Here is a 26,674-nt window from a genome sequence, read left to right as displayed (position 1 = left end):
AGAGCGCACACGGATCGCGCGCGCGCGAGCCCCAGACTCTTCGGAACTGAGCGAGGTGAGCCTAGAGCCAGGTCGGGTCGCACAAGTTTGGGGCTCCCAGGCACCGGAGCGGCGGCGGGCCCGGGTGGCTTCTCCGACACGGTCCCCGCGGTCGGCGCCGGAGCTGGCATCAGCCCGGGGCTGCCTCCCGGTGGCCGGGATGCTGGGACACCGTCCCAGGTCAATCCAGGTCCAGCCAGCTCTCTGGCGTCGTCTACGCCGTGGCCTGGGACACCGAGCTGGGGCGATAAGCATTTCTGAGCTACTCAGGAACAAGATCCAGGACTCCCGGAGTCCCGGGCTGCGCCTTGCCTTGTCTCTCCCGGCAGCCCCTGTTCAGCCCCCTTTCCTGGCATTGGTGATACTAGACCGCGATTGTTCCCTTTACCTTCTGGAATGTTTTCAACACTTGAATTGGGTTGGGTTCTCTCCAGCGGCTTCAGCCGACTGACTTCTGCCACAGCACCGTGTGCGGTCGCTCTGCGCAGGGTAGGCAGGGGCTGTGCAGTCGCCGGGGAGGAGCTCGGATCCCGCGCCTAGAACCTGAGACTTGGGGTCCCTTCCTGGGGCATGGGAGATAGGCGAGGTCGGGGGTGAGCCAGCGGGGCAGGTAGAGAATGGCCGTCAAGAGTGGCCCTGGAATTTGGAAAAAAAAAAAAAAAAATCCTTTGAGTCTTGCTATCTGTGTGGCTTTGGGCAAGTTATCTAATCACTCTGCACCTCAGTTTCCCTTCTCTGTGAAATGGGCACAGTACTTTACTTCATATAATTATGAGCATTAAATAGGTAATGTGTTAAAAGAGCTGCGTGGGATGGCTGGGAGAAGGAAAGGCTCAGTGTATGACAGCCGTTATTCTTGCTGTTGTTGCTATTGTTGTCATTATTATTACTATTTGAGGAGCAGCACAGCTAGTAGTTGAGTGTGGACTCCTGAGTTCAAATCCCAGCTCAGCCACTTTCTAGTGTGACCTTGGACAAACTAAACTTCTCAGGGTCTCCATTTCATTTGTATAATGGGGAGGATGAGGATGCCTACCTCAGAAATCTATTGTGGAAATGAACTGAAAAGTAAAGTACTGAAAAGTGAAGTAAAGTAAAGTACTCTAGAGAGTGAATGCTTGGTGTCAGCTCTGGGTTCTTCCCAAAGGCATCATGTTTTATCAAGTAGCACAACATAATAGTAACCACAACCTTGCTTTGCTTTGAAGTTGGAACACTGTTTTTGATAACATTTATCTGTTTTGTGATGAGCCAGATGGGTTCCCTTCTTTTGCCGGTGGTTTCACTGACACGGGTGGCTGATCCACTGGAGTCAAGGTCAGTCCTGGAGAAGGAGCTGATGGGGCAGAGGAACCCCAGGGATTGTCTTCAGTGAGGAGAGTTAGAGACAGGAGCACCCAGAATCTGTGATTCTAAACATTCCCACAGAAGAAAACCTTCCCTGGGTTGCAGTCTTATTTGACAGGAAATTAAACCTGGATCCAGATTTTAATTTTTAACTTTTAAAAAGATTTTCTTTATTTCTTTGTGTGTGAGAGAGTACAAATGAGGGGAGGGATGGAGGGACAAGCTCCCTGATGAGCATGGAGCCAAAGGCAGGGCTCAATCCCAGGACCCCGAGGTAATGACCTTAGCCAAAGGCAGATGCTTAACCAATTGAGCCACCCAGGCACCCCCGGACCCAGGTTTTTAAAACAAACAAACAAATGAACAAACTTGTTAACTTATTTGCTTTTGGATTGTAGAGAGAAAAGAGGTGGGGATGAGAAATATTTTCAATGATAAAATAAGTTACATTCCTCTTGCCAAGAGGCTAACAGCATAATTTTGAGGGTTGAGAAGGTTTTCTCCATCCCAGTAAGGTCATATGCATCTGGGAGGGGGCGCTGCTGGAGGGAGGTAGCTGCCTCTGGACATCTCTCCCTGGCCTCCCCCTCCCCCAGCACTCTTATTTCCTTTACACCATAAACCTGAAACCCACTAACATCATAAACTTGGAAGCCTCCCAGCTTTGCCCCCAGTTCTCAAATCTGGATAATATCCCATGGGGTGAGCGTGGAGAAAAAGTAACTCGTGCAGTCCAGAACCCTGCCCGAAGAACTTGATGGAGCAAAAGTCCTTGTCCCAGACACAGGCCCTCTGGGGGCATGGGGCCCACCCTCTATATCCTACTCCAAATTAAGCTCTACCCTACTTTGCCTCTGTCACCAATGGCAGGACAGGAGGCAGAGTTTCCGTATAACCCCCTCTCCCCCTTTACCAGGGCTCACCGCTGTCTGGAGGCAGTTACACTGACTGTCCAGAGTTTGGAAATGAAATAGCTCAGGATCCCCTCTTTTCCCCTCTTCCTTGGGGAGGGGGCAGCGCCCGGCACAACGCCAGGGCCCTCAGAAGCATATATGGTGGTGGAGAAGGCTGCAAGGTTCTAATCCAGTTCCTCCCCTTACCAGCAGTGTGGCCTTGTATGAACTACTCCACCTCTCTGAGCTTGTTGAAACACAAAATGAAATCTGTGTAGATTATATGTCTATTTATAGAGAGAGACCGTGTATATCTATGAGACTAGTGAGAGTTTATATATGATAACCATGAGAGGACTCTCCCTATATATAGACTATATATATATATATATATATATATATATATATGGCCTACAATACACGTGTATTAGTTTGTTTCTAGAAAGAATGTGGTTGCATGTTGTGAAGTTTCTGTAACTGCAGTGCATCGTGGACGTCGATGGATGTGGTAATTTGCTTTCCATCACTTTCCCCCAAACAAAGCTGTTATTGAATCAAAGCGTATTCCCCTAATTAGTGATCCCTTAGAATCAAGGAAATATGGCACAATGCCTGGCAAATATTAAGTGGCCAAGAGCTGTGGGCTATTGTTTAGAAGGTGTTCTAGAAACACCAAAAGCTTGACTGTAAAGAGAAGAGGTCAAGCAGAAATGAAACAGAAACTCCACTCGCAGGGAAAGCAGCAGGGGAAAGCCTGGAAAACACAGCTGGGAGCCGACGGAACAGGATCTAAGTTGGCTGTGGAGCCATTCTCTTGGTAGGTTTTATCTGTCAAAGAGAGTGCAGGGCACTTGCTCGGCTAGACGCTGAGAGAGACACCAGGGGCAGGAATGCTGCCCTCAAGGGGGCAGGTTGAGGGAAGTGATAAGGTGGGGGGGGTCTCTAAATGCGGGGGCACCGGTAAGAATGGTACAGAGGCCCATGTGCGGTGCAGAGAGCTCCTGCTCCAGGCACGCAGGAGAAAGGTTCTTCAAATCTGCTGGGTGATTCTCAGGTTAAACCCCACCCAGACCCCACAGGGGGTTGCAAGGGGAGGAGGCAGCCCTTTGGCAGCGGCCAAAAAAACCAAATACCCAGGAAAAGGGGCCTGGGACCTCAGAATGCAGATCTGTCCAGCCCCCGGAGGGAAAAAGGAGGACAGCCTCGGAGGGCGCACGTGTCACCCAGAGTCGGGCCTCCAGGCACCGCCCCGCCCATGGGGGGAGGCGGAGTGGGGGGGTCTCAAGCTGGGAGTTGGGAGCTCACCTGCTTTTCTTCTCTGCCTCTCTCCAGCGTGCCTGCCCCTCCACATCCCATTCTCGCCATGGCTCCTGGAGAGAAGATCAAAGCCAAAATCAAGAAGAATCTGCCGGTGAGGGGGCCCCAGGCGCCTACGATCAAAGAGCTGATGCGGTGGTACTGTCTGAACACCAACACCCACGGCTGTCGCCGCATCGTGGTGTCCCCCGGCCGCCTGCGGCGCCTGCTCTGGATTCTGTTCACGCTCACCGCCGTGGCCCTTATCTTCTGGCAGTGTGCTCTCCTCGTGGCCTCCTTCTACACCGTCTCTGTCTCCATCAAAGTCCATTTCCAGAAGCTGGATTTTCCTGCTGTCACCATCTGCAACATCAACCCTTACAAGTAAGAGGCAGGAGCAGAGCCCTGGGGGTGGGGGCCGCGCTCCCTCCAAAGGTCACAGCCCCTCTCCAAGGTACTAGGCGCCAGCCAGACCGCAGACATGCTTTTTAGAAATCTGAATTTTTGCCAAACTTGGTAAACTCCCTCTCCCGGGTTCTAAATCTGTACCAAGTTTTCTGTCTATCAGCTGCTCCTGAGGAGGGACTAGTTCAGGATGTACAGGAGGCAGGCAGGAGTCAGTTTCACTTGGAGGTTGGGCCTGGAATGGGCTAGGCCTGTCCCCCAGCCCGGTCACCTGAGTGCGAGGGCACACAGGAGCACACACAGCCCCATTTAGCCATTTCCCGGGAGCCCTGTAAGCTTACACCTCACTCTCCCCAAAATGTGAGCGGGAGGCTGACTCAGAAGTGACACCCAGATGACTTCCGGAAGCATCTCAGCTGCCCCAAACCCTCATCTGAGGGAACCCAACCCCACTAATTGAGATCACCAGGCTCTGCACAGGATCAACCCTTGGTCCTGCCCTATTGTCTGCCACAGGGCCTGCTCTTAAATGGGTGACTGGAATCCTGCTCAGGATTATTGAAAACTGATCTGTGAGGCAGGTCTGAATCTGGCAGAATTTGTCCGAGCAGGTGTGGGTGTGGAGAGAAGGGAGGAGCAGGGGAGGAAGAGTATCAAAGGAAACCAACTGGGCAAAATCAAAATCAGGTCTAAGACTCATTCTCTACCTTACAGTCTTTTGGTCCCTCCCTCTCTTCCATCTGTCACTTATTCCATAATCAGACAAGTGGCCATGCAGTGTGCTAGAGTCGAGGCCATGGACCTGAACATCCCAACAGTCTTTGTCCTAATGGAGTTGAGTTGTAGTGGAGAAGTGAAATATTAACAAATATAATTCCACTAATAAACTTAATAGTGAATGTTTGCACACACACACACACACACACACACACACACACACACGGGATAAACTCAGAATCTCAGCAACACTCCCATTTCACAGATGAGAAAGCTGAGACACAAGGACTAAAATAAATGGTCCAAGGTCACAAATCCAGGGCCAGGATGGGGAACTGGACCCCATGTAGTTTGGTTCTGGACTTCATACACTCGGTCACCATGCTGTGTCACCAAGTCAGAGAGCAAGGGGTAGAGAGAGGAGAGATGATGGCAGTTAGGAGGGAGACCAGGACTATCTGTGTTATGAAAATTTAAAGATGGTGTTGTGCTTCACACGGTCACGTCCTGTGTCATTCTTTTTGTTCTTGGGGGTTGTCAAGGTGACGGTTCTACCTCTTCCCCCTCCCAGCACTGATTCAAGGGGAATCTGTGGGCAGGGCCAAGTGAGCTCAGTGGATACAGAGCCTGTCCCCTGGACAGACCTCTGGTTAGCAGGTATTGTCTGCACTGTAATTGTCCTCCCCGTGGCTGGTTTATGGGAGGCACCTGATAGTCACCACTCCAGAAATGCTGGTTGGGGCAAACTCACCAACACACCCTGAGAGCAAGCAGATGGTAGTGGCAGAAATGCAGCCATAAGAAGTCACGCAAGGGTCACCCGGGAGCCTGTCACCGTTTACTTAAGCCAACAGTCACTTTGGATGGGGCAAATCGTAAAAGCCTTGGTCTCCTTGGCCAAGGAGGCAGGGAGGAGTGGGCCCAGGGCTGTCACACACTGACGGGAAGCGGAGGGGAGAAGGGCCAGCACTCTGTCGGGGGAGCTTGCCCTTTCCCTGAAGCCTCCTCCCCACCTTGGCAGGTACAGTGTGGTGCGGGACCTTCTAGCTGACCTGGAACAGGAGACCAGAGTGGCCTTGAAGACCCTGTATGGCTTTCCGGAGAATACGTCTCGAAGACGCCGAGAGGCAGAGTCCTGGAATTCGGATTGGGAGAGCACCCGGCCCAGATTCCTCAGAGTGGTCCCACTGATGGCTTTCCGTCAGGATGAGACCGGCGAGGTCAGGGACTTCCTCACGGGGCGGAAGCGGAAGTTCAGCGGGCGCATCATTCACAAGGCGTCAGATGCCATGCACGTCCACAGGTCTAAGGAGGTGGTGGGATTCCAACTGGTGAGATGCACGTCCTCACAGCCCAGGGGCATGGGAGCGGCCGGAGATGGTGGGTCCAGGAAGGTTTCTCCTTGGCCACTGTCTCTGTGGTCCTGTCCAAAGAAATACAACCAGCTCAGGGTGAATTTTCTGCAAGCAACGGAAACTGACTCAGGCAATACTAAGCAGAGAAAAAAAAAAAATGTCTTAGAAAGGGACCAGTAGCTCATGGAAGCCTCTCAAAGGACAGGAAGTAGCAAAGATCCGGAGATCTAGGTGGCAAGAAATGCTAGAGTCATTTCACATATGGCTCTGGATTAAATAAACTTCAATTATTTTCAGGCTTTTTGCTAATCCATCCATAAAGATGATTCAAGTCCCATCTTGGGACTCTGATTGGCCAAGTTTGGGTTGCCTAATGGCTAACAGAGGGTGAGGCATCATGGTGGACAGTCTCATCAGACTGTATCCAATAGGGGAAAGGACATTCCACCAAAACAAAAATTAGGGTGCAGACCCCTGAAGGAACAAAATAGATAACAAGGAGTGGAAATGGCCAATGATCCCTGTGGTACTTGCCTTTGTGAGGGGCCCTGAGGAAGAAACCTTTCACCAAAATCGAATTCCATTAGTGTCCCGGGCAAAGTCAACCCGTCACCCTATCTCTCCATGCCCCAGGCTCTTCTGTGGGATGAGATACCTCCTCTATAACTTAGAGAAGAGGCTTGCCAATTGAGAGACCCCTGGGCACCCTTACAATCCTGAAAAAATGGCCCTTTCTCTTTCTTTTTTTTTTTTTAAGGATTTTTAAATTTTTATTTATTTGACACAGAGAGAGAAAGTGAGAGAGGGAACACAAGCAGGGGGAGTGGGAGAGGGAGAAGCAGACCCTCCACTGAACAGAAAGCCTGATGTGGGGATCGATCCAAGGACCCTGGGGATCATGACCTGAGCCGAAGGCAGCCGCTTTAACAGCTGAGCCACCCAGGCGCCCCTGGCCCTTTCTCTTAATCACTGAGCCTTTTCAAAGTCTCCCTGGGTATTTTCCTGAGATACCCACCCCGTGATCCCTGAGAGCCAGATCAGGCATTTGAGAATTTCCAAGCTCTGTGTAACGAGAACATCTGAAACATACTACCGTCTCCCTATAAGGCTCTCATTATTTTATATTTCAAATGTTGGTCCTCCCACCTACTCTCTTAGGTTGGGAAGGATGATGTTTTAGCCAACATCTGGCAAGTGCAATAATGGAGCCGTAACGCCTTGCCCAAGATCCTGCAGAGAAATCATGCTGGAGTCTGGGCAAGCATCCAGATTTCTAGACTGCTGACCTAATAGGAAATGGCTAGAGGTGTGTGGGAGGTCAGTAGCAATAATCAGCCGTGGCCTCGCTATCTGGAGATGCTAAAGAAACTGGTTTTTCTTCTTATCTGGTAAGCAGTCACAGGAAGTCGTGACCGTGAGACTCTGTCCTGCTCTCAGCCCCTTCTTGGTCCTTGAGGCCAATCTCTCTCAGCCCCTGGAAGTAAGAGAAAGCCCATCCTTGCTTCAGGTGCCCTTCCCGCTCGCTCCGAGTGTCTGGTCTAGAGTCCCAGTTCCTCATCCTCACCGACCTGCGGAAGGCACATGCTGGTGCCGATGGCTTCAGCCCACTCTCGTCTCTTCTTCACAGTGCTCAAATGACACGTCCCACTGTGCCCTCTACACCTTCAGCTCAGGCGTCAATGCCATCCAGGAGTGGTACAAGCTCCACTACATGAACATCATGGCGCAGGTCCCTCTGGAGAAGAAGATCAACATGAGCTACTCTGCCGAGGAGCTGCTGGTCACCTGCCTGTTTGACGGGGTGTCTTGCGATGCCAGGTCAGGAAAGGGGTCCGCTCCCTCCGCTTTGAGCCCCGGGCCTGCACCTGTAGCTCCGCGGGGGCGGGCTTGGGAGTGGAAGACATTCTTCTCACTGTCCCTGTCCTTTGGAAAACAGCTGACGTGGGAGCCAGGCTCTAGAGTCAGTGAGGAAGATAGAGATGGCACAGAGTCAAAATATCCTTGAATTCATTAAATTACTCATAAACATTTTTTATTTTTTATACGTTATTTATTTATTTATTTATTTGACAGAGAGAGAGAGAGAGAGATCACAAGTAGGCAAAGAAGCAGGCAGAGAGAGAGAGAGAAGCAGGCTTCCTGCTGAGCAGAGAGCCTGATGCGGGACTCGATCTCAGGACCCTGGGATCATGACCTGAGCCGAAGTCAGAGGCTTAACCCAGCCACCCAGGCGCCCTTAAATTACTCATAAAAACAGAGTGGTTGATGGTCTATGTATAACCTTGGATGCTACCATCATACACACCAGTGATGGAGAATAACTGAGCTAGCACAGAGGAAGAAACAAAGGAAGGAAGGAAGGTAGCAAAGAGAGAGGAAGAAGTGTCTGTTCATGTCTTCTGCCCATTTTTTTATATGATTGTCTGTTTTGTGTGTGTTGAGTTTGAGGAGTTCTTTATAGATCCTGGATATCAACCTTTTGTCTGTACCGTCATTTGCGAATATCTTCTCCCATTCCATGGGTTGCCTCTTTGTTTTGTTGACTGTTTCCTTTGCTGTGCAGAAGCTTTTGATCTTGATGAAGTCCCAAAAGTTCATCTTCGCTTTTGTTTCCTTTGCCCCTGGAGACATATCTTTTTTTTTTTTTAGATTATTTATTTATTTATTTGACAGACAGAGATCACAAGTAGGCAGAGAGGCAGGCAGAGAGAGGAGAAAGCAGGCTCCCTGCTGAGCAGAGAGCCCGATGTGGGGCTCGATCCCAGGACCCTGGGATCATGACCTGAGCCGAAGGCAGAGGCTTTAACCCACTGAGCCACCCAGGTGCCCCTGGAGACATATCTTGAAAGAAGTTGCTGTGGCTGATATCGAAGAGGCTACTGCCTATGTACTCCTCTAAGATTCTGATGGATTCCTGTCTCACGTTGAGGTCTTTTATCCATTTTGAGTTTATCTTTGTGTACGGTGTAAGAGAATGGTTGAGTTTCATTCTTCTACATATAGCTGTCCAGTTTTCCCAACACCATTTATTAAAGAGACTGTCTTTTTTCCACTGTATATTTTTTCCTGTTTTGTCAAAGATTATTTGCCCATAGAGTTGAGGGTCCATATCTGGGCTCTCTACTCTGTTCCACTGGTCTAGGTGTCTGTTTTTATGCCAGTACCATGCTGTCTTGGTGATCACAGCCTTGTAGTAAAGCTTGAAACAAGGGGAGATGGAGAGGAGAAGGGAGTTGAGGGAAATTGGAAGGGGAGGTGAACCGTAAGAGACTATGGACTCTGAAAAACAATCTGAGGGTTTTGAAGGGGCAGGGGGTGGGAGGTTGGGGGAACCAGGTGGTAGATATTAGAGAGGGCACGAATTGCATGGAGCACTGGGTGTGGTGCAAAAAAAATGAATACTGTTACGCTGAAAAGAAATTAAAAAATAATAAAATAAAATTAAAAAAAAAAAGAGAGAGAGAGGAAGAAGGGTCTATGTCCGGATGGGTGAGCTCTCCCAGCTTTCTGCCTTGAAGTTAACACTCAGACCCCTGGTGGTGACTGAGCAGGGATGGGACATTCTAGAGTGTTCCTGCCTTTCCAGAAGGCTTACTTCATTCTATGTAAACACTAAGGCTTTCTATATGCAAGTAGCTATATTGGTCCTTTTGAAGCTGAGAGACTGGAATCATGTTCGCCTGAGGGTTGGGTTCTAAAGCCAACGGGTGATGTGCTTCCTTCTCCGGAGGTCATTTCCCGGTATTGGAATGGAAAAAAAGGTCAAGTGTTGGCTGAGAAATTCACAAGCTGAGGAATGCAAGAGCAGACAAATGGCACAAGGAGCGCAGCCTCGAGATGGAGACAGAGATGAGAGGATTGAGAGGGAGAACAGAGCAGAGAATAGTCCCACATCGGTGTGCCTCAGGCTGGGTGGTGGGCTTTGTCTGTGGCTTATCAGACCGAAAGGTGGAGAAAGTAAGACATTTTCCATTGCCCATAAAAGAGAGCTGGCTCCATAAGCACGGCCCATCCAGCCTTCAGCTCAGACGCTCGAGGGGCGGCCCCACCACAGCTCCTTCTGACCCATATTTTTCCTCATAGGAACTTCACGCTTTTCCACCATCCAATGTATGGGAATTGCTACACGTTCAACAACAGAGAGAACGAGACTATCCTCAGCACGTCCATGGGGGGCAGCGAATATGGTAAGGAAATTTGCACGAACGGTGAGCACACCGGCAGCGAGACAGCTGGGGTGCCCGAGCCTTCCAGAAAGGCTCCATCTGGCCAGAAACCAGGGACAGCACTTCCCCACCTTGCCACAGCGTTTCCATCAGCGTCCATGCTGGCGCCTTCTTTCTCAATGTCTATTTTCCTTTCTGATGTCTCCTCTTTACTTGCGAGAGAGAGAGAGAGAGAGAGAGAACAGCAGTGACATCACTGCGGTAAAACTGCTCTGGTTTGAGCTTGGAGCTGGAACGAGTAACGCAGTGCAGGCAGCTTTCAGATGGACTTGAACCCAGATATGCAGAGCAGGAGATGAGGGAGGCAAACACACCTTTACCTTGGTTGAGATAATGCAGTTCTGCACCTCACCATGTGGCCCCGTGCAAGTGACTGTACGTCATCTGCAAAGTGGGCATTGTAATAACATGCCTGCTCTAAGGCTATCGGGAGGACTTCCTGTGTGTAGCGCTCCCAGTAAGTCCCGGAACACACTGGATGAGTCTGCCCAGGCTGCGTAACAAAATATCACAAGCTGAGAGGCCTGAAAAGCACACATTCATGTTCTCTCGGTTCTGGAGGCAAGGGGCCCAGGGTCAAGATGCTGGTGAATCTGGTTTCTGGTGAGAGCTCTCTTCCTGGCTCGCAGATGGCTGCCTTCCTGCTGTGTCCTCACCTGGCCTTTCCTCCGTGGCAGAGAGAGAGGGAGTGCTGGTGTCTCCTCCTATTCCCATAAGGACACCAGTCCTAAGGGATCCTGGCTCGCCTTATGACTCCACTTAACCTTAATTACCTCCCTAAAGGCCCTACCCCCAATTCTGTCTCATTACGGGATAGGATTTCAACATACGGATTTAGAGGGAGGGGAACACACATGAAACACACAACAAATGCTGGTTGCGATCGTCATTCCTACTGTTGGTAATGTTATGACTATTACCACCAGCCCCGGTAATACCATGATGACCTCTAGCCCTGCCACCAACCCCGCTCAGCTACTGTGACTGCTGAAGGGCAGGCAGGGACAGATGGGCCTGGCTTACCCGCAAGAGGAATTTGTGCGAAGTCCTAAGCAAATCGAACATGATGTGATACACAGATGCACTCCCACAAGGAAAGGCAAGGCTCTGTCATGGAGGAAAACAGTGTGTGGACGCCTGGCCTTTGCGTCTGTGTGGTGTGTATTCTTACCAAGACTGCAAGAAACTGTCACTCAGGACACGTACTCTGGTGGGAAGGAGGAGTCTGGGAACTGGGAGCTAAGAGTTGCAGAGTCCTGGCTCTGCTACCTATGTGCTGTGTGACCTTGAGAAAATCACTTGACTGCTCTGGGCTTCAGTTCCTTTATTTGCAAATGGAAGAAGTCAGAATGAACTCTCAAAGTTTTCTTTTTCCTTTCTTTTCTTTCGTCCTTTTTTTTTTTAAGATTTTGCTTATTAAAAAAAAAGATTTTGTTTATTCATTTGAGGGAGAGAGAGAGCACAAGCAGGGGGAGCAGCAGAGGGAGAGAGAGAAGCAGGCTCCCTGCTGAGCAGGGAGCCCGATGCGGGGCTCGATTCCAGGACCCTGAGATCATGACCTGAGCTGAAGGCAGACGCTTAACCACCTGAGCCACCCAGGCGCCCCCTGAACTCTCAAAGTTTTCTATTTTCAATCCATATAGGTCCTGCTCATTTTCTCATTCACCAAACATTTATTGAGTACCTGCTGTATGCTAGGTCCTTTTCCAGGCGTCAGAGACACTGCAGTGTCTCTGCTTCCAGGGAGCTTGAATTACAGTGGGTAGAGACAAAGAACAAATGAATGAACAAACACAGAGATATTTTCTGCTTATAAATCCTAATGAGGGCAATAAGGAAAATCAAGGAATGAAAGGGAAGGGGGTGCTGGGGTCAGGATGGGGGTTTTATTTCAAATAAGGAGGCATGTGTGACAAGAGTTGGTCAGGGGTGAGAAGATGCATAGAAGAGCATTTGGGGCACTAACAAGTACGAAAACCCTGAGGAAATGAATTTGATGTGCTCTAGAAGCTCTAGAAGTCCAGTGTGCCAGGAGCCTCTTGAGAGAGCAGGGAGGGGGGATGAGGGGGGAAACAGAGGCAGGGCTGATCACTGTGGGCGTGACAGCCACAGTCAGGTTTATGGGATTTTATTCCATGGGATTCCCATGTATCCAATGAGATGCCACTGAAGGGTTTCAGGCAAGGGAGTGACCTGATCTGATTTCCAATTTTACTTTTTCAAAAATTTGAAAAGATTTATTTATCTGTCTGAGAGAGAGAGAGGCAGAAGGGCAGAGGGAGAGAAAGTCTCAAGCAGACTCCATGCTGAGCTCAGAGCCCAACGCCGGGCTCGATCTCCTGACCCTGAGATCATGACCAGAGCCGAAACCAAGAGTCAGATGCCCAACTGACTGTGCCATCCAATTTTCCAAGATCCCTCCGGCTGCTGGGTGCAAGGGTGGGAACTAGAGTAGGGAGAGAAGTTAGACCAGTGATCAGATAGCCCATTAGTGCTTTTCTATAAGGATTTCAGCAGCCACAGCCCTGCACGTCCCTTTGGATACTGTGCAGAATGCCCCATCTCAAAGGACCACGAGGAGCTGCACATCTCGGGCAGGGTCGCAGCTCCTTTACTGCTCAGCAGAATTGTGGCAGTGACACTGTTTGGGGGGACACAGCAGTGAGCAAGTTGGGCACCAGCCCTCCACCCCGTCTTCTCCATGAAGCTTCCGGTCTAGCCTTGTGCACCTTCTATGTGTTGAAAATGCCTGCATCTTGATTTGGAGCCTCCCAAAGCAGCTGGAGAGGTAGGCTCCCGCTGGGGAACGTTTACCAAGCCTTTGAACACAGTGGCCTTTTGTCTTCCTAGGGCTTCAGGTCATCTTGTACATAAACGAAGAGGAGTACAACCCCTTCCTGGTGTCCTCCAGTGGGGCTAAGGTGATTGTCCACCGACAGGATGAATACCCCTTCGTCGAGGATGTGGGGACAGAGATCGAGCCTGCCATGGCCACTTCCATAGGGATGCACCTGGTAAGAGAATGATGTTCTGACTTCTGTAAGGGTGGCAAGGAGAACAGATCTCTTTTCCCAAGGATAACCAATAAGGTACAGCTTATGCAAAAGTGTGCTGGTTTCAAGAGGAAGCAGAGTCCTGGATTTGCTAATAGGTCCCACAGTCGTCATTCCAGCAGTTCTCCTGAAGGCTGTTTTTGTATCTCCTGCATGGTTAACGAGGCCACAGGATGCCATTCTGGGAAAGAACTGAAGGAACCTTGCTTGTTGTAAAGACAGACACTAGCAGTTATGGAAACTGTGCCGGGAGCAAAGCATCAGACACTATATTTGTCACTCATATAAATAGAGCAGATGAACACCTTTCTTTCTGGGCCTAACTGTGTATGAGGCGTGTAAACCACTCCTTAATGGCCAATGGGAAGTCACTGGGCCATCGGAGCTCTGTTTAGCCAATCATACTTCCATCAGTTTCACCTCATTCATCAAGAACCTCCTTCTCCCTCAACTCTTTGACATTCTCTGACCTCAGTGGGTGCCCAAAACACTCATAACCTGTCAACAGACGAAGCACATCGGGGCTGTAGACTCAAATCCCTGAGTCAATGATGCCCAATAGGAACAGAAGGGCAAGGCGAGGGGCGTGCCCTGGACAATCCACTAATGCAGACTTCCTGTTTGAAGGACTGAGGTCTTTTTACGACAGTAACTCTCCACCTTTTGTCTTCATCCCTTGCAAATCTGTCCTCCAGAGCCATGGTTTCCAAACATGATCGATTGTCCGACTCAGATCCACTGAATCAGAATCTCTGAGAGACGAGCCCAGGTTCTGTGTTTTTACCAAAAATCTGATTGTTCAATTTTCAATTGTTCAAGTGACTATTCAAGATGCAGAAAACCCAGGAACCTCAGCTTCAGAAAGCTGAGTAGTTCAACATGAGAAGAGAAGTAAAGTGTGTCTCCCTAAGGGAAGGTAAAGCTAGAATGAGAAAAGCTTTAGCCCAGCCATAAATGACGGCTTCGTACTGGGTTATAAAGTGGTATAGTGAGCATGGGGCTCACCATCCATTATTTATCCACTCAACAAGCATTTTCTGAGCTTCTTCATGTGCTGGACGCTGGGACTATGTCAGAGCGTAAGACACTCACTGTCTTGTCGGAGCTTAGAGTCTAGCAGAGAGGATCGATCACAAACAAAAAATTGCACAAGTGATTAATTATAATCATCATCTGTGCTACCAAGGAGAAATGCAGGATGCAGGAGAATCTATCGTGGGGCTGGCTGACCTAGGGCTTCCAATGGGGGGAAATGGCAAGTTTAAGGAGTGCTTTCCAAAGGAAATAATATTTAAGTGGAGACAGCTGAGACGATGAACTGAGTGCATGGTGACAGTCCAGAGGAGATCTTTGGCTTCTGTGTCCCCATCAAGTGGGACAATCCTAGACAAGAGAAACAATCAAGATGGTTACCTGGAACCTGGAGGCTCTCGGGAGGCACATTCCAATGTGGGAGGTTTGTTTCAAGATGGGAAGTGTTGTGTACCAACCTGGATTGTGGGAATACAGATTGCTCCTCCCCCCACAAATAATCTTGAGCCCCAAGCTATGAAACTGCGCTTGGAAAGACTTTAGGGTACCACTTAAGGATCTGGGTCATTGATTGTTCTCTTCACCAAGATTGCAAAACTCTCAAATCAGAATAGTGAACATTTTCACCCAACATTGCCCACACAGTTTTACCTCCGCCTTGAACAAGGACTTGGGATTTGCAGTACATCCTATCCTTTAAGAAATTTTTATTACCTATCCTTTTGCCCTCTCGTTCCTTTCTACCCCTTACAGTGTCTGCAGGCTTGGGGGAGAGGATCAAGAGCTTGGAGAAGAATAAGAACTGAGGAATTCTGTCCTGATTTCCTTCTCTGAGCTTAGAAACACCCACCACTTTGTTAAGCAAACATTTTCTTAAATAACAGTGGGTAAACAAAGACAGGGGTGGGTTTTCTGCTATACCTAATTTGAGATGTAGAAAACCAAAGTGACAGAACAGGGTCAGTCAGCTCTCCTTCTGATTTACGAGCATTTGGAACAACAAAAAGTAATCTTAGGGATTATTAAGAGGTCAACACGGGGTTACTAAGAATAAGTCCAAACAAACTAGACTTCCTTCCTTCCTTATTTATTTTCTGTTTACTTATTTTTCTCAATAGGCATGTTAAGCTGGTAGACGCAATCAGTTGGTTAAAAATTTTCCTTCATTTAGTGAGGGACTGTGTGTCCAAGGCACTGGAAATTCAGAGATGAATACAACAGAACACCTGCCTTTAGAGATCTTATCTTTAAGACCACAGGACTTGCAATACAGTGTGACCAGCTCCGTGGGAACAGAGACATTCTGACTCATTACCAGGCTCAGTTCTTAGAACATAGTAGATGCTCTGTAACTACTGTTGGATGGGTGGATGGATGTATGGACGGTTGTACAGATGGTGGGGAGCTGCTGAAGCTGGAGGCTTCCTAGCTGATAGATCCTTGAAGGACAAGTGTCAGGTAAGTAGTTTCAGGAAGGGCTAATGAAAGCAAAGGGCAAAGCAGTGATAAAGGGGTCACAGGAAGTATTTTAAGCTGAATAGTGAAACTTTCTGAGAAATCTCTTTGGTTGAAGTGTAGTCAAGATAAAGTAATCGAAATACTGGAGGCAGCATCTTTTTTTTTTTTTAAAGATTTTATTTATTTATTTGAGAGAGAGACAGTGAGAGAGAACATGAGCGAGGAGAAGGTCAGAGGGGGAAGCAGACTCCCCATGGAGCTGGGAGCCCGATGCAGGACTCGATCCCAGGACTCCGGGATCATGACCTGAGCCAAAGGCAGTCGTCCAACCAACTGAGCCACCCAGGCGTCCCTGGAGGCAGCGTCTTTACATAATTCCAGAAAGAGGTGGTAAGGTCCTTAGCTGAGGCAGTGGCTATAGGGACAAGCATAAATGAATGGAGGCATAGAGGCAACAGGGCTTGACAGCCAAGGTCAGCAAGGAAAGGCCTCACTAAGAGGGAAGTTAGATTGATGTTTAGGTTTTGGCTTGGGCAGTGGGAGGGGATGGAGGTGCCGGGCTCAGAATTAGGGAATGCAAGAGAAAGGGATAAGTTTGTGGGGGAAGATGACCCCTTCCGTTTGGGACATACCCAAGTTGTTGGGCCTTTGGGGAATCGGGGTGAAAATGTCCAGAAATGCTATGAACCCGGAGCTCAGGAGAAAAATGGAGGTGGGGGTTGGGGTGGGCATCTAGCATAACTCTAGACTTGGAAATAAATGCTGTCACCCAAGAGCCGAGACAGAATGTAAATGTGTAAGGGCTGAGCAGAAAGAAAATGGAGAAATAGAAGCAGAGAATGAGAAGCAGAAGCCAGAAAGAATGGGTGCCAGATAAATCAAAGAAGAGAGTTTCAAGGAAAGTGTGAACCAACATGCCAAATGCAGCTGAGAGGTCAGTCAAGAGAAAGGGCAAAAGGTGCTGTATGGGTTTGGCAACCAAGAGATCACCGTCGGGTTTTGCCACAGCAGTTTTCAGCAGAAGAAGTGGAACAGAAACCAAAGTACAACGAGCCGGATCATGAATGGGAGATGAGGAAGTGGGCAAGGGCAGACAGCTCACCCAGGGTGGTGTGCAGCCGGGTCTTGGAGAGAGCGCGGACTTCACTACTACTGCAAACCCTACTGTTCGTTTTTATCTCAAAACGCACACACACCTCTTTTCGCAAGCATATGCATAACAGGGCTTAAATGCCCAGCTTTGAACAATGGTTGTGTAATCTCAATGTCTTAGTTACCTCATCTGTGAAATGGGGATGATAATAATAATGTGACTTTATAGGCTAATGAAAATTCAATGAGTTGGTTCACATGAAGCGCTTGGAAGAGTGCTTCGTATATAGTAAGCGTTCCAAAAATACCGGCTGTCACTATACTTTTTTATTTTTAAGAAAAGAAATGTGACAGAAAGGAAAAATAAGTTTGAAGCGAAAAGAGTGCTTAGGAAAGTTTTTCTTATCCTTGGTGACACTTTCCTTCTTTATGAGACCTTGCTTTCTTCCATATATGTAGAAAAAGTGCTAGTTGTTTGCCGTATGTGTTGCAAATACCTTTCCCAGTTTGTGCTTTCCTTTCACTTTTCTTTATGCTCCCATTTCACATGCAAACATTTCAAATGTTTACATAGTCAAAATCTTTGTCTTCTTCTTTAGTCTTTATGCTTTTTGAGGCTTTTTCTTCCTTGAGATCATATACTGAACTGAGTTACCTTCCAGTTATTTTATTATTTCAATTAATACTTTAATCCACTGGAATGTTTTTTCTGCAGGACGTGAAGTAGAGATAGAATTCACTACTTCCTCCAAAGAGTCAACAGTAGTCCTAACTTCATATATTGAGTCATTATTTTTCTTTTCTCCATTGATTAAAAGTATAAACTTTGCCATGCACAAATAAATCTTATAATTTATTACAATATAAAAACAGGACAGAAGGAAAAAGAGAGTTAAACCACCCATAATTCCATCTAGGACATCATGCTGCCATCTGGCCTTTTCCCTGGCACAGCTCATAACTATAAAGCAGTGAGTGGGGGGGGGGGCACCTGGGTGGCCCAGACAGTTAAATGTCTGACTTTGGCTCAGGTCATGATCTCAGGGTCCTGGAATCGACCCCGCTGAGCGGGGAGTCTGCTTGTCCCTCTGCCACCCACGCCCTCATGCTCTCTTTCTTTCTCTCTCTCAAATAAATTAATGAAATCTAAGAAGCTGAGGATTCCTGTGCAAATGCCGGCCTACCCCAGGATTCTAAGAAGGAAGCAGATAAGATCTGGTTTGATAAAAATGGGCCCGGTTGCCCACACATATACTCACAGAGACTTAATCATGCCTACATACACCCATGCGTGCATGCACACACACACATCTCACACGTACACATGTATGCACCGACACACAGGTGGGCTCACACAGATATACACAAAACTTGCATCTGTTCACATACATATATACCCATTCTCATTTCTGTGTCCCCAGGGGTCAGGGACAGATCAGCAATTCTGAAAAACTGATGGTGGAGGGGAGAGAGAAGGGGAAGGAGGGCGGGAGGGAGAGAAAAAGAATGAGCCAGAGAGGGAGGGCTGGAGTGCCCGCCCCACCCGCCTCCCCTCCCCACCCCACCCTCCGTGCTTTAGGAAGCAACCTGAATACCCCATGGGCTCTGAGTTCAATAAGCTCCTTGCAGTGAACTCAAAAGCATGAAAGTCAAAAGATGATTTCTCACGATCAGTTTTCTGCAAGTGGCCCATGGGCTGGTCCTCAAAGTAGACAGAGCTTTGGCCACCTTTGCCAGCTGCGGCCTCTCCAAGTAGACAGACCCTGTCACTTAGATGTCAGGGTCTTGTACTCCCTGCCCCATGCCCGCCCCAGGCAGGTAGAGCCTGTAGTCACTGCCACACACTGGGCTCTGGGACAGCTCGGCAGGACTCGGGGGCTTGAAGGAACATCTGCCCAGCGAGCCTGAAGCTTGGGGGAAGCTCAGGGTGGCACTGAGTTGAAGTGCCCTCCAGGGAAGCCACAGTCAGCACCTTCGCACCCCAGAGCCCAGCCTACCCTGGCATGTTCTAGAGACTCTAAATTTGTTAGCCATCCAGCTAGTGGAGAAATGAAATAAGTCTGTTTATTCTGTACCGACAAGGAAAGATACTCCCTCTATTGTTAGTGAGAAGGCAAAGGGAATGTATGAGAACGTATCTGCCTGTCCACTTGTCTCTGTATCTGAGATCAGGTCTACTCCTCTCCTAGGAAAGACAGGAGACCACACGGTTGCTTTCCCCTTTGCTTCTGTTGCTTAAATGTTTTAAAATGGGCACCGGTCATCGCCCTTGAGGTCCCTGCAGTTAATCGAGGGAGACAGAAGGAGATTACAGTTACTTGAGATGTCTACATTTTCCACCTAGCTCAAACTCCTTGATTCCACCCCCCCCCGCCCCCCCGCTAATTATCTTTCTGCCTATCTGGTCACTCTGGAGCAGAAAAAAAAAGATTTTCTTTCCTTCAACAAATCTGCCATCAATTTCCCCTTTTCTCCCATTCTCAGAAAACAAAACAAAACAAAAACAAACAAACAAAAACCAAGGAACGTGGCTATAAACTGGTCACAATTAATATTCAATTAGCATTGCCCCTTGGGAGACATTCTTCTTCTTCTTCTTCTTTTTTTTTTTTAATTGGCGTGTCTGGATTGTTCATTTGCAGTGACAAATATTAAGCTAGAGCCAAACTTAGTAAACCACGGTAAAATAGTATTTCATAAGGTTTTTTTTTTTTTAAGATTTATTTATTTGACAGAGAGAGATCACAAGTAGGCAGAGAGGCAGGCAGAGAGAGAAGAGGAAGCAGGCTCCCTGCCAAGCAGAGAGCCTGATGTGGGACTCGATTCCAGGACCCTGAAATCATGACCTGAGCCGAAGGCAGAGGCTTAACCCACTGAGCCATCCAGATGCCCTTCATAAGGTTTTTGAACTGTGAGTCACGATTCTCTCACCTCCTGTGATCAGGGTATCATTCCATTCTATGAGGCATTCCTTGGCCCTCTCTAAGAAAGTCAATTTTTCCAAGTCAGCTTCTGGGACCAGAACACAAGAGGATAGGAAATGGGTCCTTCCCTAGGAGGAGAATCCCACAAAGCCGACAGCCACTGCTCGTCTTTTTTCCCTCTCCTGCGCCCTCCCAGTGGATTCTCTAATGGCTTTTTTTTTGAAATCCAAATCCAAATCCAGATTTCTCAGCCCGACATAGGAGGCTGCCATGACTTGGCCTTGGCCTCCCCCTCTGGCTTCATCTTTCTCATGTTGCCTTCCAGCCACCCTGGTCCTACCCTCCGTCAGCCTTTGCTGTTGTTTCTGCCTTATCCCCTTCCTCCACTTCTTAGCAAATCCAGCTCTTTCCTGCCGTTCTTTGCTGAGCCAGCATGTCCCTTTCTCAAAGGTGTCTTCCTCAATCACTCTGGGGAAGACTGTGCCCCTCCCCCCAAGCCCTCCAGTCCCTCTTCCCAGTTCGATCACTGGCCGTAATTATCCAAAATTATCTTATGCATTTATTTGCCTTTTGGCTGTCTGTCTACCCCACTGGAAAGTCAGCTCCACGAGAGCAGGGATCTTGTCTCTGCGGATCGTTGTTGAGTCCACAGTGCCTAGAATAGCCCCAGGCACCTCTCAGGTGCTCAAGAAATATTTGTTAAATGAATGACTAAATGCTCAGCTCCCAGGGGTTCCCCCACCTGGGTCCTGGGGCAGGGTAAGACTGACTGAATGTGTGCTGCTGTGATTCCAGACGGAGTCCTTCAAGCTGAGCGAACCCTACAGCCAGTGCACGGAGGACGGGAGCGACGTGCCCATCAGTAATATCTACAACGCGGCATATTCCCTCCAGGTATGGGCGGGAGGGGGCACACAGCCCTGGGCTGTGGCTTGGACACAGGAGACAGTTATCTATAGGCTGGGGTGTGTCCGGGACCAGGAACTCTGGTGATAATTCCTGGGGTTCGTCCAAAGACCTCAAGAACAAACAACACCAGTTGGTTCCAGTCCTCTTCAATCCGTCCCTAACCAGAGCTGAATTGATTGAGGTTTGCGTGGAACACAATGTGTAGCCGAGAACAGGCCTGCTTCCTAAATAGGCCTTGGCAGGTGAGGGACGGGAGAGAAGCAGTCTGGGAGAGGTGTTGGCTGAGAGGTCAGGAGCCTGGTTTCTGGGCCCCTCATGCCCCTCGTTCGCTGATGTCCTCGGACAAGTGATGTCGTTGTCGGCAATCACCGGGGGAGGTAGGTTTGGGTCTGGGGCTATGAACTGGCAGCTCCCAGGCCCCTTCCAGGCCGCACACCTAGTTTTCTTCTGGCCTGGGTGGTGTTTAAAAGTCAGGGAATTTCATAAGAAAACCCAGATTTCCAGCTTCTCTTGAAAAACAAGATCTGGCAACATCAGGCCCATAGCCTTGCAGTGTAAACAGTGGGCGGAGCTGCCCCCCCTTTCAAGGACGCACGTGTTCTCATTCCCCCTAGTCCCCACCAGCCCCTAGTGTATTACCTCTGTCATTGGCCCCTGAAAGCATTTGGGCTTGCGATCCCTGAGTGCGATCATCCGTTATGCCTTCTCTTACAATTCTGGGAGTCCGTAGTCCCCCTCCTCCTGGGATGCTCACAGTTAATGAAAATCACCCCCAGGAGAATAAAAAAGAGTGGGTATTCCTACGTCCTGAGTCCTCTAGCTTACCTCGGAGCTGAGCGTTGGTCGTAATGCTAAGTGAAAAGAGACTGTTAGTCAAAGAATGTCTACTTATAATAGAAATACAATCAAACTGACTTCAAGACCAAAAGGAAAGGTCAACTCATTGGAAAGACACTCCTGGATAATATTTAGTGAGAGGCTACCATGTACCAACGCCTTACATATGGCAATGCGTTTCGTGCTCACAACAACCTCTTGAAGTAGGTACTGCTGTACTTACTTCAACAGTGAGGAAACCAGAGCATCAGAGAAGTTAAGGAACTTGCCTGAGGTCACACAGCTGGGGTGTGGCAAATCTGGGATTTGGACAGGAGTAGCCTGCCTGCAGAGTCCTCCCCCTGAGCTTGTGGGCTATAAGCTCTGTTGACACGCTGGGAGTTTATGATCCCTAAGGATCCAGCGTGGAAGGACTGGATTCCTTCCATCCATGGAAGGATGAGAACAGAAAAGTAAGGGACTCTGTTTCTTGGCTTCTGCTCTGATCTGATGTCCCCCACTCCCTTGTGTCAGCACTCAAGTGACTGAGAAAGGACCACCCCAGACCCGGCCCCAGCTCAGCCTGTTCTCCCACCTCTCGGTTAATCTGAACGCTCACTTTTCTACCTCGGTCCCTTTGACTCCAGGGCCACCCCTGGCCTGGTCCCCTGTGCCACAAGGGGCACAATTATGCGGTCCGCCAAGGCTGCGGGAAGCCGGGCCCCTGGATGCGGGTTGTGCAGGGAGGAAGCTCTAGGGCGTCCATGTGCAAGGAGGTGAAGGGAACCCCTGGGTCTTGTCTTTCAGATCTGCCTTCACTCGTGCTTCCAGACGAAGATGGTGGAGAAATGCGGGTGCGCACAGTACAACCAGCCTCTGCCTCCAGCAGCCAACTACTGCAACTACCAGCAGCACCCCAACTGGAGTGAGTGAGACCCGCCGCCGCAGGAGGGGGGGTCCCCCCAGCCTCGGCACCAGCCTGTGTAGGGCCTTTTGCAGGTGGGAGGTACTGAGAGAGAGATCAGAAGCAGGGTTTTACTCCTGTCCTCAAGCCTGGCTTGAATTCCACTCTCTGATTAAAGACCAACGGTGGAACCCCAGCCTATGCTGAGAGGCTGGCCACCTGTCAGCTCCAAGAGGCAGGAACCACAGATGGCACCCTTTCATAGAACAGATAACTGAGGCTCAGGGTGGTTAAGCAACTTGTCCAAGGTCACACAGCCAGGGAGTAACAGAGTGAGACTCAAAGCCAGTACTGCTGACCCGGCAACATACGTCTTTAACCTCCAAGGTATTCTGTCTCTCGACATGGCAGAGCAGCGTTTGTCTCCAGAGAACCAGTGTTTGTAGCAAAGGGGAGGAGAAATCACTACAAGGAGACTCTGAGGGCCCCACGGGGGACCCCCCTGGAAAAGTGCGGTGGCCCCGAAGCTCATACTGCTCTCTGCCTTGTCCCCCAGTGTACTGCTATTACGAGCTGCACCAAGCCTTTGTCCGGGAGGAGCTGGGCTGCCAGGCCGTGTGCAGGGAAGCCTGCAGGTGAGTGGGCCTGGCAGGACCGAGCACCCAGGGCTGGGCCGGGCTGGGCCGCCCACACTCACTCTGTGGCCCTTCCCCCTTAGCTTTAAGGAGTGGACACTGACCACCAGTCTGGCACAGTGGCCATCCGTGGTTTCCGAGGTAAGTTATGCTGCCCTGTCTTTACCCTCACATCCTCAGCCCGGAGCCTGATGTCCTGCCTAGGTCCTCTGGCCTCGGGTGGTGGGGGAGGGGAATGCACAGGGGGGGCTTAGAGGGGAGGCACAGGGGCTGGCCCTGGGCTCTCTAGACATCCCCAGATCCCCAGGTCATTCCTTCTTTCTCTATCACAGAAATGGTTGCTACCCGTTCTCACTTGGGACCAAGGCCAGCAAATAAAGAAAAAACTCAACAAGTAAGCAGACCCCCACCCTGTTTCTTCTGCCTCTGCTGGCCCTGGGCCCCAGCCTCCCCACCTGCTTCCTCACTGCCAAACCCTCTCTTGTTCATTCACTCGTTCTTTTATTCAACAACTATCGATCACACTCGTGTCCAGAGCCAGGCCCTGCGCTAGGCCTGGGCTCTCAAAAGCTTTGACCAGAACCCGCAGTATGAAGATGGTTTTCCACCGAATATATATATGAGATAAAAGTCTCATGGAACAGCACTTACTTATGATTTGCCAAGCACTCGGGCTGATCTTCAGGCACTGCAAGCTGGTGTAGCCAACCCAGCTGTTTATATCCATCCCAGTGACCATGGCACCATTCGGAATGATTAGTGCTCATATCAGTTGACAAAGAGTTTGAACATCTCTGTGGCTGCGATTGGTATTTCTTATCCTATTTTGCTTTGTCAAAGGCACTGGTCATGGCCTAGGAAATTGATTTCATGGCTTCCTGACATATCTTGACCCAGCTGGAAAAACACTTCTCCGAACTATGCAGCTCCTGATCCCACTTAAATTTTCCATGTCAACATTCACTTCCAAGAGAGCTTTAGCAAAAATCAGCCAGGCCAGAGTTCAGGGAGCCCAGGGGATGGAGACAAAGGTGTGAGATAGGGTGTATGTGACCCCGAATCTCTCTGGGCCCTTCTCATCTCCACAGGGCCCAGTACCGGGCCTGGCCCCCGTGGAGGTCAGGCTAGCCTCCAACATTTACTGAATATCCACTAGGTGCCAGGTGCTGTGTGCGGTGTTGGGGGTGACAAGATGACCGAGCAGACAGGGTGCTTACGGTCTAGCCATAAAGATAGACTTTAGCCAAGCCACTGCAGACTCTCAAGCCAAGCATTGCAAGCCACTGACCCCTAGACCAAAGCCAGCTCCAGAAAAGAAACCGGTTACTTCTGGCTTTCTTGAAAGATAAGAAGTTCTGGAAATAGAAAACCTCCGTTCTTCCTAGCACTGAAGAGCTGTTTCCAGTTTGCCACAATCCTAGCAGGAGGCCATTCAGTACAGCGGCTAACGGCATGGACTTTGAAGCCAGATTCATCCAGGTCTGAATACCGGATCTGCCAATGACCAGCAGTGCGCTCTTGGCCACGTTACTTAACCAACCTGGGTCTTGGGTTCCACATCTATAAAATGTGGGGACGATGAAAACAGAGCTACATGGGGTTGCTGTGAGCATCAAACGAGTGAATTCACGTAAGATGCTTGGAATGGTGGGTGGCAACACAGGAAGTGTCCGTTAAAGGCTGGTTGGCATTACGGTCATTATTCTTTCCTTATACCCAGCCTAGCTCACTCGTGTACATTGCCTGTGTGTCCCTTGTACATATTTGAGATTGCATCAAACAATCGCAACGTCAAGGTTTAATGAAGAACACGGTGCTAGGGGAGCATAGCTGGGTGGACTGACTTAGTCTGGAGGGTAGGAAATGGTTCTAGAGGGAATGAATGGCCTGAACAACCAGGCCCAGCTGGAGATGTGCTCTAGGGTACAGAAAGAGCCCTGGGGGGCCAGGGACCCCCAGGGAGCTCAGGGCCTGGGCTGTGCTGGGGTCTGGCCAGGAGGGAGAGAGTCACACTAAAGCGTTGGTCATCTGGTAGAATGCAAAGGCACCTGACTCACCTTGGCTCTGCCTGTTGGAATTTCTGCAGGACAGACTTGGCCAAACTCTTGATATTCTACAAAGACCTGAACCAGCGATCCATCATGGAGAGTCCCGCCAACAGTGTGAGTAGCTTCCTTCTGGAACCTGTCCGGGGTCTGCAAACGTGCCCATCTGCCCAGATCCAGTCTGCCGGCGATCCAGTCTGAGCTGCTAGGGCCGCCATAGGCCAGCCAGGCCTGGGATCAGTGCAGGCAAGGGGAAGAGGGGACAGAAAGCCCTCCAAACCCATTCAGGGCCAGGACTCGCCAGGAGCTCCCTTGGGAATCGGGGGTCCCTGCATGAGAACAACTTGGGAGGAGGGACCCTCTTCACAATATGGCTTGGCCTCCCTTGCAGATCGAGATGCTTCTGTCCAACTTCGGGGGCCAGCTGGGCCTGTGGATGAGCTGCTCTGTCGTCTGTGTCATTGAGATCATTGAGGTCTTCTTCATCGACTCCTTCTCTATCATTGCCCGCCACCAGTGGCAGAAGGCCAAGGATTGGTGGGCCAGGAGGCACACTCCCCCTCAGGGCCAGGACAACCCAGGCCTCGATATAGACGACGACCTGCCCACTTTCACCTCCGCGTTGCGCCTGCCTCCAGCCCCAGGGACCCAGGTGCCGGGCACACCGCCTCCCAGATACAATACCTTGCGTTTGGAGAGGGCCTTCTCCGACCAGCTCTCAGATACCCAGATACCAGCTGAGTCCTGAGGCAAGGAGGTGAAGAAAGATGTAGCTAGGAGCCCCGGCCACGGTCTGAGAACTTAGACCCTGTCTCCTGCACGTGGAGGGGCCCTTGGCACCCGCTCTGGGCTTTTCAGAGACAATGACTAAAAGTCTCCTTTGACCAACACATGGGGCCTGGGTGTGTGCAGCGACCCCCTGGACCCTGCCCAGCCACCCTCACAGCCGTCCAGGGCGAGAAAGATCCAGCCGTCCAGGGCGAGAAAGATCCGGCCGCCCAAACCCCTCGCACATCCACTCCAGAGAGAGATGGGGGTTGAGGAAATGGTGCCTGGCCGGCCGAAAGCCAGGAGGAAGCCTGACAGAGATCTCACCAGGTCTTGAGAGAGAGAGAGACTCCTCCAAAGCCTCAAGCCGGGAGTTTCACCCGCTCCTCCGGCCTGGGCTGGGGCCCAGCCTTACGACGACCTGAAGTAACAAGGGCGGACAGCCACTGCCTAGTGCCAAAGTCAGGAAGAAACACCAGCCCCGGCGCTGGGGCTGTTTGCGGATAAACTGTTCTTAGTCTCTGACATTGGGGCAAGGTCTCTCCTCGGTGCCCTCAGGCAGGGAGCTGGCCCGAGGTCCTTGGAGTGTGTGGGGGTGAGTGTAGTGTGGGGAGGCCTGAGGGCATGACGAGCTCCTCACTCTGAGAGCATGGGTGGGGCCATGTTCTGAGCAGCTAAGCCAGTGGCCCGGGCCCATTACCCAAGCACAGAAAGGCCCGTGAAAGGGCCTTGCTGGACACACCTGTCCAGCGGTGGCCCA

The 26,674-nt window shown here is 50.0% G+C and overlaps 1 protein-coding gene across 1 annotated transcript; it reads left to right on the top strand.

The window, feature by feature from the left end:
- On the top strand, positions 1–25,894 carry LOC111162316 (sodium channel epithelial 1 gamma subunit). Its single transcript, XM_022526656.1, has 13 exons — positions 1–55; positions 3,612–3,959; positions 5,719–6,028; positions 7,680–7,870; positions 10,136–10,239; positions 13,129–13,292; positions 20,633–20,731; positions 22,370–22,487; positions 23,023–23,101; positions 23,185–23,242; positions 23,434–23,495; positions 25,188–25,263; positions 25,538–25,894. The coding sequence occupies exons 2-13, from the start codon at positions 3,643–3,645 to the stop codon at positions 25,892–25,894; spliced, it is 1,935 nt and encodes a 644-aa protein (XP_022382364.1). The 5' UTR covers positions 1–55; positions 3,612–3,642.
- Positions 25,895–26,674: the final 780 nt, after the last annotated feature.

This window comes from Enhydra lutris, unplaced genomic scaffold (assembly GCF_002288905.1).
Source record: "Enhydra lutris kenyoni isolate GAN:26980312 unplaced genomic scaffold, ASM228890v2 scaffoldscaffold90, whole genome shotgun sequence".
Taxonomy (NCBI): domain Eukaryota; kingdom Metazoa; phylum Chordata; class Mammalia; order Carnivora; family Mustelidae; genus Enhydra; species Enhydra lutris.
The sequence above is the reverse complement of the archived record's forward strand: the minus strand, read 5'-3'. Positions and strand labels throughout refer to the sequence as shown.